Below are 17,240 nucleotides of genomic sequence, written 5' to 3' on the forward strand. Positions count from 1 at the left end.
CAATGCTTGTGAAGAACGGCGCAGATATAAATCATTCGAACGATGTAGGCAAGCAGCCCTTGCATATATCTTGTAGTGATGATCATTATGAAATAGTTGATATGTTATTATCGAAATCTGCTGTCATTGATGGTCGTGATAAAGAAGGAACAACACCGCTTATATCTGCTTCAAAAAATGGTCGAGCTAAGATAATACGACTGTTGTTAGAAAAAGGCGCCGTACCCACAACTTTTGACAGGAAAAGAAGTCACCATTGCATTTTGCTTGTATTCAAGGATTTGAAGAAATCGTTCATACTCTTCTCGATAAAGCACCCTTATTAGTTTCAGAGAAGGACATTGCAGGGAAAACAGCACTCGACTTTGCAAACGAAAACGGACATTCTAACATTGTGCAATTTTTGAGTAAATAAGGACATTTTTCAATAATAAGAATAACAGTACATGATTTAATGTAATAGCAGTTTTGTGACTTGTGTGAAACTAACATGACATGAAATATAATTTATGTCTTGTAAATTTACTATCAAAAACTTTGAGATCGATCGAAATACTAAGTAACTTCTTCTCGATTGTTTTCTCTCCAACTCTGTTTCGAACGACTCTGATCAATGTTGTACTAACGAAACGCAAGTCTGGTGTACACATTAATAGTGTCTTAAATAGAAAAAAAACTTAAACTGTCGGTACCTATGATCCATGTAATTGATGCATCATCATCTTAGTGTTTGTCCTATAACAAATAAACAAGACGTATTGCTGGTCAGAACTTTGAGTAGCAGATGCAAGTCCTTGGAATGCAGTCAATTGTGTTTAGAATACTAGATGCATTTTTTGTGTCAGTTTGGTTTTTTAAATTCATATGTAAGTTGCAATGATTAACAGGTTGACACATTTTGAGGAAATAATAATATTTAATTAAAAATGATAAATTGACAGCTATCATTAATAGCATTGTATTTATATTTAGTATCATTATTTCCGTTTGTTAAGCGAGGTCGTGCAATTCGTTGTGCAGTATTGATCAGAATATCGTAATTGCTAGAGCATGATAGTTTAATCAGTCCTATATCAATTACCATCATGTTGATTAACATACTAATATTTCATTTAACGCTGGATATTTGTTTGTGTGATGGAATGTGTAGCAAAGAATACAGGTACTGTAGTCAACTTAATGGTACGGCAAAGGAAATCAATAAGTAGAAAGACACACATTTTTTTAATTTTTATTTTTTCGATGCCATAGTTGATATTTATGTTTTCTAAGCCGAAATAAAACTTAGGGAATACATGTTGTTAAATCAAATTTAAAGGAGTTATATTATACATCAAACAAGAACTTTTTCAGAGCTTCATGTGCTTAGCAAACGTGACATAACACCATTTTAATAAAGTTTAATAAGATAATATAATTAAGTTTCCCAAAACTTTCATTGAAATTAGCTGACTTTGCAAGGAAGATACTTGGATATCAAAAGACAGTGTCCATAGCTGAATGTGGTAAAACAAATGTGTATGTTTTTTTGTCTTTGAATAATCAACGAAGAAGAAGTTTTTGCTGTGTAAGGTTAAACATATCTCGAAATGTTGACCAACAGTCATTTGACTTTGAAGCATGCAAGAAACTTTCATGATTGAGCAACAGTATTCAGAGGAAAATGTTAAAAGTTTTGATTTCTCGTTTGTATACCCTATTTATATTTTTTTCGGTACATGCGTCCGTTTGTTTGTTCGTCCGTTCGTTTGTCTGTCCGTTCGTCCGTCTGTACAGATAAAATTTACAACTGAATAGTTTAGATCTTGACTAAATAGCATTTTATTTCTATTTTATTGTTATTTCTGATAAAAGATTGAAGGCAGTTAAACTTATATTTCAACATTGGGAGCAGCAATTGCAGACTATAAATCGATTCTGCAGAACTCTACACGAATTTTTCGTTTTTCATAACAATACTTAAGGGACTATGAAATGTTATCAAATTTATTCCCATCACTGTCAATACAACCTTTTGACTATATTGAAATAAATATTATATTAAAAAATAAATCTGTTTAAAATGTATCATCTTTAAAAATGATACAAGACGGTTCTGAAGTATATTTTCTGCGTACGATTGTTCTTAATAAACTGCTACAGTGTTCTTTTATTTCTCTATATTGATAATACGTTTACATGTTTTACTGTTTAGTCTGTTTTTAGTATTTTTCATTTGACGTGATTCTGTACTCATACATCCCGTCATAGTTTTATTGTTCTATAATCTTTGTATGCTTGTCCTTTGTTTTCTGCTAAATTAATGTAGTTAATGTTAGCATAATTATATGCCTATCAGGGTAAGGATTGATCGGTCCCAGTACTTGAAATCGTATAAAAAAAAGTAATGGATGAATGACGTTGTTAAATTTGATATATGCCTTTTTGTGCTTCATAGTTACATATTTGTCTGTTTTTATAGTGATTAAGATTGTTACACTATGATGACTGCTGAACCGCGTTTTTTGACATTTTCACCTATTTTGTGTGTTTGTTTTGTTCACGCATCGTTGATGTTGTAATGGAATTTGATGAGACTGTCATACAAGTAAGTGGATAAGGTAGCTGTAACACCAGGTTTAACCCACCATTTTTTTTTGGCTAAATTGAATGTGCCGTGTTTCTTTGATACATAATGAAGTGGCTATGTACTTATACATCCCGTCATTGGGTTATTGTGCTATTGTTAATTTTAGTATTCTTGCCTTTCAATTTTGCAAAAGGGCTTAGTCTATATGCCTTTTTGTGCTTGTTACATAATTATTTGTTTGATTTTATAGTGTCTAAGACAATAAGATGATGTTGACAGCTGTACCCCTATTTTTGATAGTTTTACCCTTTATGTTTGTTTGGGTTTGTACTAATATGAACACCACGACAGTGCCAAAAGTTCTGTTGCTACGCACTTTCACCAAAAAATTCGAAAATACGAAAAAGCCAAATATCTATGGAAAAAAACATCTAATTCGTTGTTTTCTTTGTTCTATAGATTACTATATTGACTAAATTTTTTATATCTCGTACTGGATTAAATTGTCCGCCAAACATGTTAAAAGCACGTCAAAATTTCGAAATTATTTTTTTGTTTGGCTTTAATGTAAAAAAATTAGCATGACCGATGGTTTACGATTTGGATTATATCTAAAAGTTACATAGGAGGAAATAATCATTCTACTACTAGGTTTACAGTGGGCATAATCCCTTGATATGATATTGCAATGTATATCACAGCATTCCACATTTCAAACTAAAAGAAAAAATGAAAGAGTTGGTAGTTTTTTATAAAAAAAAGAATGGCCAACGTAGATACAAGTATCTTGTCTTCGGGAGGGATCGATCCTACTTTGTAAAGGATCACTCTGACTAAAACCAAAAAAATCTCTGAAACTGACATTATCAAGATGCTTGATTTCTTGATTGACAACATATTTGTTACGTTAGGAGGAGGTGTTTTCAACAGATTTTTGGCATTCCAATGGGAACCTATTGTGCTCCTCTTCTTGTCGACGTTATTATGAGGCTGACGTCATACAGGAACTTCTTAGGATGAAGGGTAAGAAGCTTGCAATTTCCTTTATCTCTACTTTACGCTATATAGATTATGTCCTCTCACTAAATAATTCAAAATGTGGTGGCTTGAGCGCATCTACCCGATCGAACTACAGATAAAGGATAGACCAGATACAGTAAAGTCGGCCTCATATTTTGACTTAAATCTACAAATTAACAATGAGTGTCGGTTCACGACAAAAGATATGATTTCAGCTTTCTTATTGGGAACTTTCCATTTCTAAGTATCAACAATCCAGCAACAAACGATATCATCGTGCTTGTATTTCCTATCATTATTTTCTTGATAGAGGATTGCTGCTCACAAAGAAGCTATTAAACCAAGAGTTCCAAATGATGAAGTTGAAATCAACACTTCTTAAGTTTAACGGACGCCATCACGAGTTGTTTGGTCGTTATGGAATAACCGTTTTACGGATGATATTGGATACGTTTCTTACGTCCAACAATCCCCTTCCCTTTCATGAATGTGACCTACCGAATTATACTATATACCGGATTTGTTATAAAATCAGCAACACGAAGGATGCCACATATGTAACAAGATTTGCTTACCCTTCTTGGCGCCTGAGATCACCCCTAGTTTTTGGTGGGGTTCGTGTTACATATTGTTTAATCGTCTATGTTATGCCATTTGTACTATTGTTTGTCTGTTTGTCTTTTTCTGTTTTAGCCATGGCGTTGTCAGTTTATTTTCAATTTATCAGTTTGACTGTCCCTCTGGTATCTTTCGTCCTTCTTTTACAGAAGTAACACGACAAATATTTAGCATGATCTACTATATTTTATAACACGTCTTGAGATATCGAGATTATTTCCGATTTTGGGTAATGTAGACCGTGTTGCTCAATCATAAGTTTCTTTTGTATTATTTTGTAAACTATAATTTTATTTATCCTTTATTTTACTTTTTGACATGTCATTGTGGGTATTTCCGATCTTATTTCGTATGATTGTCTAGTTTGTGTCATTATGTAGTCGTTGAACTTAAATCTCAATGACATTCGCTTATCTGCTTCAAAGTCGCAAGCTTTATAAAAAAATAAAAAAAAAAATAAGGCAGAAACAAAGAGAAATCTATGTTTTTGAGATACATTTAATTCAAAACTTGGTGGGAAATTATGGAATATTTTTTATAGCATGGTTTTGAAACTAGATGTGATAGAATTACTAAAAGAAAAATAGTGTTTAGCGAGCAACAGTTTTATTGACTTTAAATAGATAAAACTAGGATTCCGAATATCTGAAAAAAGATTACAAAATAAACAAATGTAACAAACACCCGTAAGAGGAAGCATCAAAAGCAAATTACTTAATGGGGAAGATGACTAAAAGTCTTTGCAAGATAGTTTCAAACAAACAACGAGTTCTCAAAAGAGTTGCGTCTGACGTTACTAATATGGCAATCACAACCATAGTCGTACACCAATGAATAAAAAGATAAATAAACAGATAAACAAATTGTTACAACTCGAAGTTCGAAAATTTATCCTCAATATACTTATAACTCGTTCAGGCATTCCTCGTTTTTTCTTTACAAAACAAGAAAACACATCATCAAAAGTGGTTTACTGTAAAATAGTGATATATAAAAGAATTTGATGTGGTATGATTGCCAGTGTGACAACTTTTCTATGAGACTAAAAGGCACAACGAGCAAATCCCATACCGCACAGTCAGTAATAAAAGGTCCGAAATGACAAATATAATTCATACGAGAAAGGTACCGGCTTAATTGATGTACAAAAAGACAGAGGGGACGTGGCTGAGTACTTTATTCATCCCTACAAAACACTTAGTACAGATATGACAGTTAATGACAGCTAGTTCAACTAGGAAAAAAAGCATCTCAGACTAAATTACCAATCAGTTCACATCAATGACCAACACATTTAGTGTAAAGACGTCATACACTGTCAGGGTAAAAATTATGAAATGCAAAGTTACAGGTATCGACATATTGTAGATAAATGAAATTGCAGATGTATATGAAATGATATCTTTAGTTTGCTTTAAAAATATTGATAACAAAATCCATATTACTATTTTAATGACCATTTTATATCCATCCAACAATAGATATAAAAATAATGTCTTTTTTTCCTCTTAAATATATCTAAAATGTATATTATTCAATCCTTAAACATATATTACTGAAAAATCATTGTAGCGCAAAATCACATAATGGAATATTTTACTACAAAAAGATGTTTTGCTGTGACAATTACGAGAATCGTGAAGGTAAATGTGAACGTAAGTTTATAATTACGATTATTTCCTGGTAAATTATTCAATTTTAAAGAATTCAAGTAGTGAACAAGAATTTGTTCTGTATGCATCCATAATCGATCGTCATTTAGATTCTTATATGAGCGAAGATGTGCGAATTCCACACATATATATAAAAAAGGACAAGAAATTATAGATTAACAATATTTCAGAATGAAACAAATTGCCTAGTGTCTAGATTGTACGTAACCTTTTCTCAGTTTATGACCAAAAGTGGAAATGGCACTTCATTGTTCCTTTTGGTTGTCATTTTCAACAATATACCGTTATCTTGTGGATATGTTATCTTTAAATAATCCAAAGTTCTCTAAATATACTAACGAAGTTGACCCAAAGAAACGTATTTCAAATATATCAGACATAAACAGCAGTAGCTGTCTTTTTCTAGATTTAACGATTTTATAATCTCAAGGGAAACTCCATACTATTTTTTTGCATTCTCTTTGGTTATTTGTTTTTTATTGAGACGGCGATGTGCTACTGGCTCCATCATACGATGTTTATATATCCCAACTCGTTCGTTATGCTCGTCTTTGTAGTGATCTTATAGATTTTAACGAAAGTACTCAATGCATCACTGGTAAACAATTTAAGGGGGTTATTTTTATCAAACCCTTCTTAAAACTTTGATTGGTAAGTTTGACTGTACCTGAAGGAAACTAACTTAAATATGTATTTTGCACTGATTATTTTTTACGACAATGATATTGTACTTAAAGCGCGGAAATCACTATTTGATCCGTGAGAACTCATTAATATTTATTGCTTTGTGAAATATCTCGTTTCACTATTTTGTATATATACTACCTCTGATAAATCTTAATTATAACGATAAATTGTCACCTCTGTTTGTATTATGAATAACAAAATGTTTTTTGTTTTTGCATTTTTGTTTTTTTGTTTTTGTTTTTGCTTTTTTATCGTTCTTTGTATGTTTACATGTTTTGTTAATATTTCTTTTACTGGAGTTAAGCCTATTCATTTGTTTTTTTTAGTGTGTCTTTCTATGTTGTAATGTTGTGCTACTGTGCCAGGTTAGGGCGAAGGTTGTCGCCTGTACATGTATAGCAAAATTGTATCCGGTGGAAAAAATGTCACAGTATTTGTGAAATTCTATCTGGGTTGTCAAACTATTGAAAAATTATTAAAAATAATAATTTTTACAAATACTATGAAAATAGTGTATTTGAGTTAAAGCTAAATTTAATAAAAAAAAATACGTATCCTAATGGGAAATAATTTCCTGAAATATTTAAGTAAATATCATTCTTTTAAGAAGACAATTATCATGAAACATATATAAAAATCAGAAGTAATTTAAAGATCCTAATTGTGTAAAATAATCAAGGCATAGTGATCCTAAATTCCGTCGGCGTCGTCGGCGTCGTCCTCGGTGGTGGCGTCCACTAATATTCACTCTGTGGTGAAAGTTTTTGAAATTTTAATAACTTCCTTAAACTAGCACATATTTCTACCAAACTTGGACAGAAGCTTATTTATTTTCATAAGATAGTAACCAGAAGTAAAAACAAAATCCTATTTTCCGTATTTTACTTATAAATGGCCTTAAGTTTTTTCGTCCAGTTAACATTACATACAGTCTGCAGTTAAGGTTTTTAAAACATTTATAAAATTCATAAACTGTCCAAGATTTTTACCAAACTTGGACAGAAGCTTCTCAGAATCTAAAGATAGTATCCAGTCGAAAAATTATTAAATGTTTTCCTCATTTTATTTAGCCTGTAATTAACTGCAAAAGTATGCGAGACACTGGGTTCCACGGAACCCTTACGCATTTTTATATATATTTGACTGTCGTTTGTCCAATTTGCATATTTTGCACTTTACATTTGGGGCTATTTTTATAGCTGCTTGGACAACCACTGGACTTTTCGTTTGGATAGTGCTACTTAGTCTTTAGTTTACGGTGTGTTGTTGTTTATGCCTTTTCTTTGGCTTCTGTCATTTTGGCCATGATAAACTTTGTTTTTCGTTGACTTATGGTTGTATTATCGCTGTGGTTCCATCAGTTTTATTTTGCAAAAGACATCTTCAAAAATAAAAAAAGGGTCAAAGGGCTGATAATGGGAATTAAGACGGGCTTCAAAGTTATTGTGAAACTGCCTATTCTAAAGGTGGCGTGAATCAGATGTGGATACTTAAAAATTCCAAAGATCTTTTATAGTACATACAATCTAACTCTCTTTCATCTTGTAACAGTATTAAAACATTTGACTTTTCTACTCTTTACACAAGTATTCCACATTCCAAACTAAAAGACAAATTAAAAGAGTTGGTATTACTTTGCTTCATAAAAAAGAATGGCCAACGTAGATACAAGTATCTTGTCTTAGGGATGGATAAATCCTACTTTGTAAAGAATCATTCTGATTCAAACAAAAAATTCTCTGAAACCGATATTATCAAGATGCTTGATTTCTTGATTGACAACACATTGTTACGTTCGGAGGACGTGTTTTTCAACAGACTGTCGGCATCCCAATGGGAACAAACTGCGCCCCTCTACTTGCCGACTTGTTTCTTTATTATAATGAGGCTGACTTCATGCAGGAACTTCTTAGGAAGAAAGATAAGAAGTTAGCAATATCCTTTAACTCTACTTTCCGCTATATAGATGACGTTCTGTCATTAAACAATTCAAAATTTGGTGACTTTGTGGAACGCATCTATTCCATTGAATTGGAGATAAAGGATACTACAGATACAGTTAAGTCGGCTTCATATCTTGACTTACATCTAGAAATTGACAATGAGGGTCGATTGAAGACAAAACTTTACGACAAAAGAGATGATTACAGCTTTCCAATTGTGAACTTTCCATTTCTAAGTAGCAACATTCCAGCAGCACCTGCATACGGGGTATATATCTCCCAATTGATACGATATTCCCGTGCTTGCATTTCCTATCATGATTTTCTTGATAGAGGGTTACTGCTTACAAGGAAGCTATTAAACCAAGAGTTCCAAATGGTGAAGTTGAAATCATCCCTTCGTAAATTTTACGGACGCCATCAGGAGTTGGTTGACCGTTATTGAATAACCGTTTCACAAATGATATCGGATATGTTCCTTACGTCGTATACAATCCCCTTCCCTTTCATGAATGTGACCTACCGAATAAGACTAATTACCGGATGTGTAATCACATAAGCAACACGACGGGTGCCACATGTGGAGCAGGATCTGCTTACCCTTCCGGAGCACCTGAGATCACCCCCTAGTTTTTGGTGGGGTTCGTGTTGTTTATTCTTTAGTTTTCTATGTTGTGTCATGTGTACTATTGTTTTTTCTGTTTGTCTTTTTCATTTTTAGCCATGGCGTTGTCAGTTTGTTTTAGATTTATGAGTTTGACTGTCCCTTTGGTATCTTTCGTCCCTCTTTTGAAACCGTCATGACTAAAAACGATAAACTACAAACGACAAACAGCCAAACAATAGTACTCAATACACAACATAGAAAACAAAAAAACTAAGCAACACGAATCTCAACAAAAAGTGTGGTGATTCTGGAGGGTAAGCAAATACTACTCTACATATAACACCTATAATGCTTCTCATGTAAGTACAAAACTGGTGTTAAGTCTAATTTGTTTCCTTCTTTCGGGGAAAAGAGATGGGATTGTAGTTGCTGAAAAAAATAATCAAGTAATTTCTGTTTTTAAGTAAGGATTCTGACTAATCTGCTCAAGTAATTTCGGTACTGATGAGACGATTTTTTTGCAGTCAATCTCGATCTTTTCGGTCAGTGTTTAGACTGTTGAGAAGTTGTTACTTACCTATACAAATAAACGTCATACTAGATTGACTGGACTGAATGTTCTTGAAGCGAATTAATAGCAGTCGATTAATTGAAAAAATCCTGAAAGACTGAACATAACTCATAAGTGTATAATTTATACTTTTCAGATGATATCAAGATTGCACTGACAGTTTCAGACTCAAATTCGTTTAATTGTTTTTGCATGATACTATCAAAATGACATACACTGGATTTATCTCTGGGTAAAGGGGCAATGAAATATTTGCCATCGACTACCACTGAGGAGTCGTAAATTGTCAAAATATGTCCCAGTAAACAATTATGTTTACAACAATGGACATATTATGCGCTTTTACGTCCAACGATGAGTTTTTAAAACAAAGCAGAACTGACTTAAGTTGACGTTATATACATGAAAATGTTAAATACTGATTTAAGGTCATGATACCTTATAATTATTCTAGTATAAATATTTGTCCTTCACATTAGGGACAAACGTATGGAAAACTTGTATAAGTATTAAAAACAACTAGGTTAATTTGACATTCTGCTCATCTGAATGGCAATCCAACTTGACGCCAAGCTGGTGCACCACGGGACAATTGTTAAACATTTTTAGAAAATTTGATATAGATATTAAGCAGTCATTTCCTATGCTAGATAATTATCATTATATTTTTGTCCATAGTTTCCGATAAAAAGATACATATGTAGAATGTCATCTGACTAATAATTAATCAACCTTATTCAATTAGCTGTGTCCTTCCTGATGATAAAAATAAAACAATAAGTACTTTATTCGATTAAAATAAATGGCTAAAAATTTTAATTTGCATTATCATGTTTTTAATGAAATCGATGATTTTCAATTGTTTGGTGGCCATTATTCCTGGTTAGTTGTAGTGATATTGGAATACTTTTATATATGACAAAAAGTACATTTGTATTACAAGTTAATGACACAAGAATGCGATGACTACTAAGAGGTGTGCAATATATTCTTTTAAACACATTTTTAATTAATATTCTTTTCTATCAAGATACAAGCACGAATATAGGGATATAACAAAAAGTAAAAAAAACTAAGTTTTTCGATCTAAATTTCATCTAATCATTTCCAGAAACCACTCGTCCGTTAATTGGCTGAAAACTGTTAGTTAATTCTTTCATTTAGCGTGTACTATTGGGTTCATCTCGGCGGCTGAATCACCATGTGTACCTTGTCCGAGAAACACATTTGGAATGAAATGTGCAGAATACTGCAAATGCAAATTAGATCAGAGGTAACTAAAATGTAGATATAATTGTGATGATTATTTATTTGATTTAAAAACGTATAATTATTATTCAATGTACATGATGTAATATCTAACAAGTGTTTTAATATCAAAAAAGTTAAATTAACAATTATCCCGAACTCAGAGGAAATTTTTAAACATTTTGATTTTGAGGGTAATGTCAGTTATATCCAAGCTATAAACGGAGGGAAAGAAGGATGTTTACAATATGAAACTTGTTATTGTTGTAGATGTGATAACAAAGTTGGATGTATCCAGGCGGAACAGACAACATTGCTAACAATCACCGATACTGAAAAAAATGGAGAATGTTAGTAACATGATTCTGAATTTTTATCAATCCAATATGTGATGTTTAGAAACATCATCTTCTTCTTCTTTCTCTTCCCTTAAATGCCTCCCCTTGTAGACTACTATTTCACTTAAACAAATTAATATTAATGTGATGCGTGCGTTTTATAAACGTGAGTAACCAAGGCTAAAAACACTGCTTTTCTTGATGACACTGTTACCAAATTATTATATTTTGATTATCTATACTAGTATTTGAGAAAAGGAATGGGCCAAAGGGACAACAACCCGACCATAGAGAAATAAACAGCCCCAAGGCCAGCTACACAACGAGAGAAAAACTAGAACCCAGAGTTCATTGAAAATGGACGTCACACTAAAGTCCAAAACATATGAGTGTACTTAAATAATAATAAAACAAACATTAAAGACTTACCAGAGGATCATGACTTGGGTAAGGCGCAAAAAAAGCGGTAGGATTAAACATTTTATGTGAGATATCAACTCCTTCTATACATATATCCAAGGAAAAATGAACAAACATACACAATACGTACACTATAACCCAATTTAAAAGCTTTTGTTTAGTTATCACCAATAACTCGGGTCTATAAACATTTAAGTCAAACAAAAAGAATTTGAAATTTGTTAAATTTTCATGATATTTCATTACAGATTTGGTTAACAATTTGACGCAGACAACATTGACATACCATGAGGGTACAACAAACACACAACGCCCCTTTATAGCAACGCTGAAGAATAAAAACCACAAAGACAGTTTGAATGTTACCAATAAATATATTCTAACAGGTTAAGATCCATACCAATTAAAGACTTTTATCCTGCAATTAGGTGTTTTGCTATACAGATACAGCCCTGTCGGACTGAGTATTGTTTGAACCTGCGTGACCTCAGAATGTGTATTGCCGTCACATTTAAATGACGTATTAATTGCGAATTAACGATTACTTTTATACATTCCGTTCGTTTTCAAACATTTTTTAGAGCAATTAGACACATAACAATTTTCTGATAACATACACACATGATCAGCAGTCTTTTCTACGATGACAGCTATCGATTTCAAAACTTGAATGTGTATCATTGTGTAACAATAACAACCATGTCAATTTCAGCATGCATGTTCAATGAATGTCGAGCCTGAAGCGTAGGACAACTCGTACACTTCTGTTTCAAATTGGACAATGTTTTGTTATTTGATTTTAATGTTGAAATTAGTTGTTATGTTAAAAAAGATACTTATTCACCTTGAGCGGTGTATTATTGTTGACCATTCGAGATTATTTTTTTGCAAACCCGTCTTTAGCTGAATGTGTGATTACTGTATCGTATTACTACACGGGCCTCGATGGATTTCAAATCGAAAATAAATGCAAAACATGTTTTTTGTGTCATTCAAAACACAAATAATATACAGAATTAATTGCAGGATAAAGACAATAACTGTTTAGTGTCTTTAAATATCAGTTGTATTTGTACTCGGCTCGAAACAGTTGTAGTAGCTCGATAAAAGCTCACATACACTTTGTTCACTAGCCTCGTACAAATACAGCTGATATTTAAAGACACTAAACAGTTTTTGTCTATATATTTTTTTTCAATTTGTAAGGTTGGTTTTAAAAAACTCTTCAAGATTTGAAACTTAGTAAGCATTTATTTCCCACGAAAAAAATCTAATTTTCAGAGAAAGTTTATTCGAGACTGCTTTGTATTTGAAAAAAATTATACACGTATGCGTGCAATGAAACACACGCATAATCGTCTAACGAAAAACCACTTGAAATCCTACGGAATGTCCATAGATCAACTGAAAACAGGTGTTTATAGAATATTTTTAAAGCTTTAAATTGTCTTAAAATGTGGAAAAGGAATATAAGAGATGGTAGCAAATGCTGTTATGAATTAAGGCTAATAAAACTACTTAAACTAAGATATACAATCATACTATTTATTTATCGTAAGACTAGAAAAGAAATCCGTCATTTTCAAACAAATATTAACGTAAGTGGTATTATGCATTCGTACCAAGACATTGAAAGTTCCGATGAATATTCGCTGATTTTTTGCAAATGAAAACAACATACTGACATCTAGCTATATATAGTAATCAACATAAAACATGTGTCTATAAAATAAGTGTGATGCCTTAATTTGAGATATTTCATGTACAAGTAATTTCCATTCTCAATTTTATGATATAAAGACACGTCTCGGAAACCATGCAAATCACTGTCTTGATTTTAATTTCAACCATTTGAAGAAAACAATAAAATTGAAAAGAGACAACTGCGCGACCAAATAATAGAAAACAACTTTAAAGCATATGAAATGAGTATTCATATTTTAAAAGATTGAACCATCAAAGTTGATTTAGTAAATTATAAAAATAATAAGTTAAGTCAAGAATTAGTTGCACGAATAAGGTTTATTTAGATCGTGGACAGGTATAGTTTTATTTTTACATGTTTAATATTAAATATAATATTTTGATTCATAAAATAATATTAAATATATTTGACAGAAATTGGTGACCGCAAAACAGTCGTTGTCATAGTTGGGATTACTTCGTTTTTGATCCTTGTTTTCATATGCGTTTTGATTGTGTATTGCATACGTAGAAAACTCCGACCTCGAAAATTCTTCCATGTCATACCGAACATTTCCCCCGGTCAACAAGATTTTAACGGACATAGAAATTCACTTCATTATGATATTGAAGACGATATTAACGATTATGCAGAAATTGACGAAGAGAGAATGTGTCCCGACTCGCCATACTCAGATCAAACTAGTAGCGACTCGAATTTAAGTTCTTCGAACAAAGAGTCTAAAGAAAGTGTGAACGATGGGTACATAAATCCATATCATTCGTTAATAACCGACTCTAAAATAAAACTAAACAGTGAAGTAGTATTTGAACAAGAAGACAAAGAAGAAGACGAACAACTAAAGAACTATTCAAAACTGGAAAATACTGTAATCTCTGAAAAGGAAGAAAAAACAAACGACAATCCCGCAAAAGTTATTTATCTAGAGTTAGAAGACATGAACAATGCCGAGATTAAGCCAGTGGTTGTTTGTGAGAATGGAGATAAAAAGGAAGATGCAATTGAACATCATGTTGAATGGACCTTCAAAAGGTTAAACACAATGTAAAGATGTTTTGTCTTTTGCCTTTTACTGAACCTGCTATTTCAAACATGTATTACTATATAGAATATAACAATTTATGAAGTTTTGCATCTGTGAGTTAAATTATTCGTTATCTTCCAGTATCTTGCAATCAAAATAAACAAATGTGCAGTCCATACCGATATGTGGGAACATGAATGTTTTGCGGAGTTCGGTATTTGTGTAATTTTACTTTTTAACAGTGCAGTGGTGGTATTCAAAATACTATAACGCCAACAATAGGAATTTTACCATTCTTTGCTTCGATTGTTTGTTATTCGAATAATTTCATGTCGTTGTCCATTCGTATGATATGTTTTATCTTTTGATTTACCATTTGATTAGGGACTTTTCGTTTAGAATATTCCTCGAAGTTCTGTATATTTGTGATTTTACTTTTTCAGAAGTGCAGTGGTGTTGTTCAAAATATCCTAACGTCAACAATCATAATTTTCACACCTATTTCTTTGATATTTTTTTTCTTCGAATTATTTCGTTATATTGTATACAATTTATTTTATATTATAAATACTATACAACAGAAACCTTGTACGTTAAAAATATTTGAACTAGTAGAGATTGAAAAAAGTCATACACTTAATAATCTCAAAAGAGGGATAAGGAATACAGTAAAAACGATTGTTTTGTTTTTATTTACAGTATAATTGTTCAGATGTATAACAAACTAAAGGGTACTACATAATTAATGTATGTATAATAATATACAAATAAAATAATTACTGTTTAGAGTCTAGAAAACAACATCTGGTGCAACAAAATTGGTACCGTTGATTTTATTATAAAAAAGATTAAAACAAATAATTAATGCTTAGAAGACTTGTCTAACATAAATGGCATGAAATTTTGGAATTCTCGATGGATCATCAGTAAATTTTGTTGAAGAATTTGATTGGCGTTCCAAAAAGAAAAGACTAGCGATTGTTAAATCGATTCTGGGAGGTGAGAGAATATGTCAGGAAGGTAAGAAGAAAAACAGAATAAATTTGTCGTGATAAACTTAACCCTACCCGAAATATAAAGTGTCTCAAAGCAAGATGTAGTTGTCTTACAGAAACGAAAAAGTCGACAAAACTACTATTCATCATTATCGACTCATTCTGATTAGTTGTTCCTGGGAAAAGCATGACGAAAAATGTTAAGTTTGTTAAAATTTCCAAATATCGATAAAAACGAAACAGGTACGAATATATGACAGATCCAGACTATGCTCGCACGTTAAAATATGAAGTCATTATATTATGTCAATGATAGTTTCTGAGAAACAGTATGACCACACAATTTGTTTGACAAACAGGCGGACAATGAAATTGCGCCATAGTCCCACTTTTAGTTACCTTTGAAGCTAATACATAAATTATGGACAAGAGATGCCAATCAATGTGTTACTTGGCTAAAAAAATGTCTGAGCGTCAAGTTGTCGGCGAAAAAAAAGCATTGTCTTTCGGTATAAAGATAAACCAGACACCATCCAAAATTTATGGGTTCTGTAGTCACGTACGGTCTAAAACAGGAACACGTACATTTAAAGTGTTTACAACTGCTATAAATGGCAAAAAAAACAAGGTAAAACCCCCTAGAAATCCTATAAAAACAATTTCGTCATCCCCTAGTTGCTCAATATATTTTGTTCTTTATAATGTGCTTGATTCATGGCGTACAGTGTACCATGTCATAATGGTCAATTATATACTATGATGATAAAAGTCATTTATCAGCATATATACGGTACAACGACATAGTTGTAAAAATATACACCATTATAACTAAACCGAATTTGGGTCTTAAGGTTGCATTTCTGAAATATTGACAATGCAATTTCCTATAGGAACTCCTTTAACGGCTAAAACTGTACCACCTTTACTATGAAGTTTTGAAAAAAATCTTATCCTAGAATTGAAAGTTCATTTGCACCACATTTTTTTTCAAAGGTCAAAATATAGGGCTGTGCGGCATATTTTCAACGTTTATATGCCCTGAACTTTTCAAAGTTATTTTCTTTACAACCCCTACCTCGGATGAAAGGTTACCACAGATTTCAATGTAAACAATATGCACGTGTTTATTTACTTGGAACATTCCCAAGTCCTGTCTCTGCGATATGGAACACAATGAGCATAGCTGGGAACTAGTATGTATTTACAAAGTGCAACTTATACAGACATTTATTCAATTAGAAAACTCTCTAAAATCAGTTTTTCTCACATCAATACTCATTTATCAGAATTATTGTCTTAAAGAAATCATTGTGTATACTGTAAGTTTTTCTTTACTATACATTTTATACCCCTTCCCCTGTTTCAATTTTTTAAAGAATTTGAAAACAAGACTTTAATTATTGCCAGTTTACCCTATTTGCACATTTTCTGACAAAAAATGCCCAGAACCTGTTAAAACTGTTTTGATAACATAATGAAAGCATATCAGAATATTATAAATGTTATGTTTAGCAGTCCCGATCCAGCCTCTGTCTCCAGTCCACATCTTACTTAACTGTATGCCTTTTTGTCAATTAAAGAACACATTTTCTGCCTTAAATGGTCAATTTAGAATTCTTGTCACAACAGTATCATCTGTATCCATTTATCTGACACAATTTAGCTGCTATATATACTCGAAGTGTTCAAACAAAGCCATATTTGCAATAGTTGTATGTATGCAGATACCAGTCTGAGATATAAATTTACTTAAAATGTTGCAGAGATGACTGCTAACATCTGATTTTTGCATAACTTCCAAGCATAGTTATTGCTTTCTATA

General features: G+C 32.1%; 1 protein-coding gene across 1 annotated transcript; it reads left to right on the top strand.

Annotated features, from left to right (window-relative positions):
* The first annotated feature begins 2 nt into the window (after window positions 1-2).
* Window positions 3-14,447, top strand: LOC134697612 (uncharacterized). The gene is made up of 4 exons (XM_063559896.1): window positions 3-205; window positions 11,207-11,286; window positions 11,943-12,080; window positions 13,813-14,447. The coding sequence occupies exons 1-4, from the start codon at window positions 3-5 to the stop codon at window positions 14,445-14,447; spliced, it is 1,056 nt and encodes a 351-aa protein (XP_063415966.1).
* Window positions 14,448-17,240: the final 2,793 nt, after the last annotated feature.

The sequence above is a fragment of the Mytilus trossulus genome, chromosome 14 (assembly GCF_036588685.1).
Source record: "Mytilus trossulus isolate FHL-02 chromosome 14, PNRI_Mtr1.1.1.hap1, whole genome shotgun sequence".
Classification (NCBI taxonomy): domain Eukaryota; kingdom Metazoa; phylum Mollusca; class Bivalvia; order Mytilida; family Mytilidae; genus Mytilus; species Mytilus trossulus.

Coding starts and splice junctions, on each gene's coding strand:
- LOC134697612 (XM_063559896.1), top strand. CDS start 3: ATGCTTGTGAAGAACGGCGCAGATATAAATCATTCGAACGATGTAGGC. Junction 11,287..11,942: donor TACTGAAAAAAATGGAGAAT/GTTAGTAACATG, acceptor ATTTCATTACAG/ATTTGGTTAACAATTTGACG. Junction 12,081..13,812: donor CAATAAATATATTCTAACAG/GTTAAGATCCAT, acceptor TATATTTGACAG/AAATTGGTGACCGCAAAACA.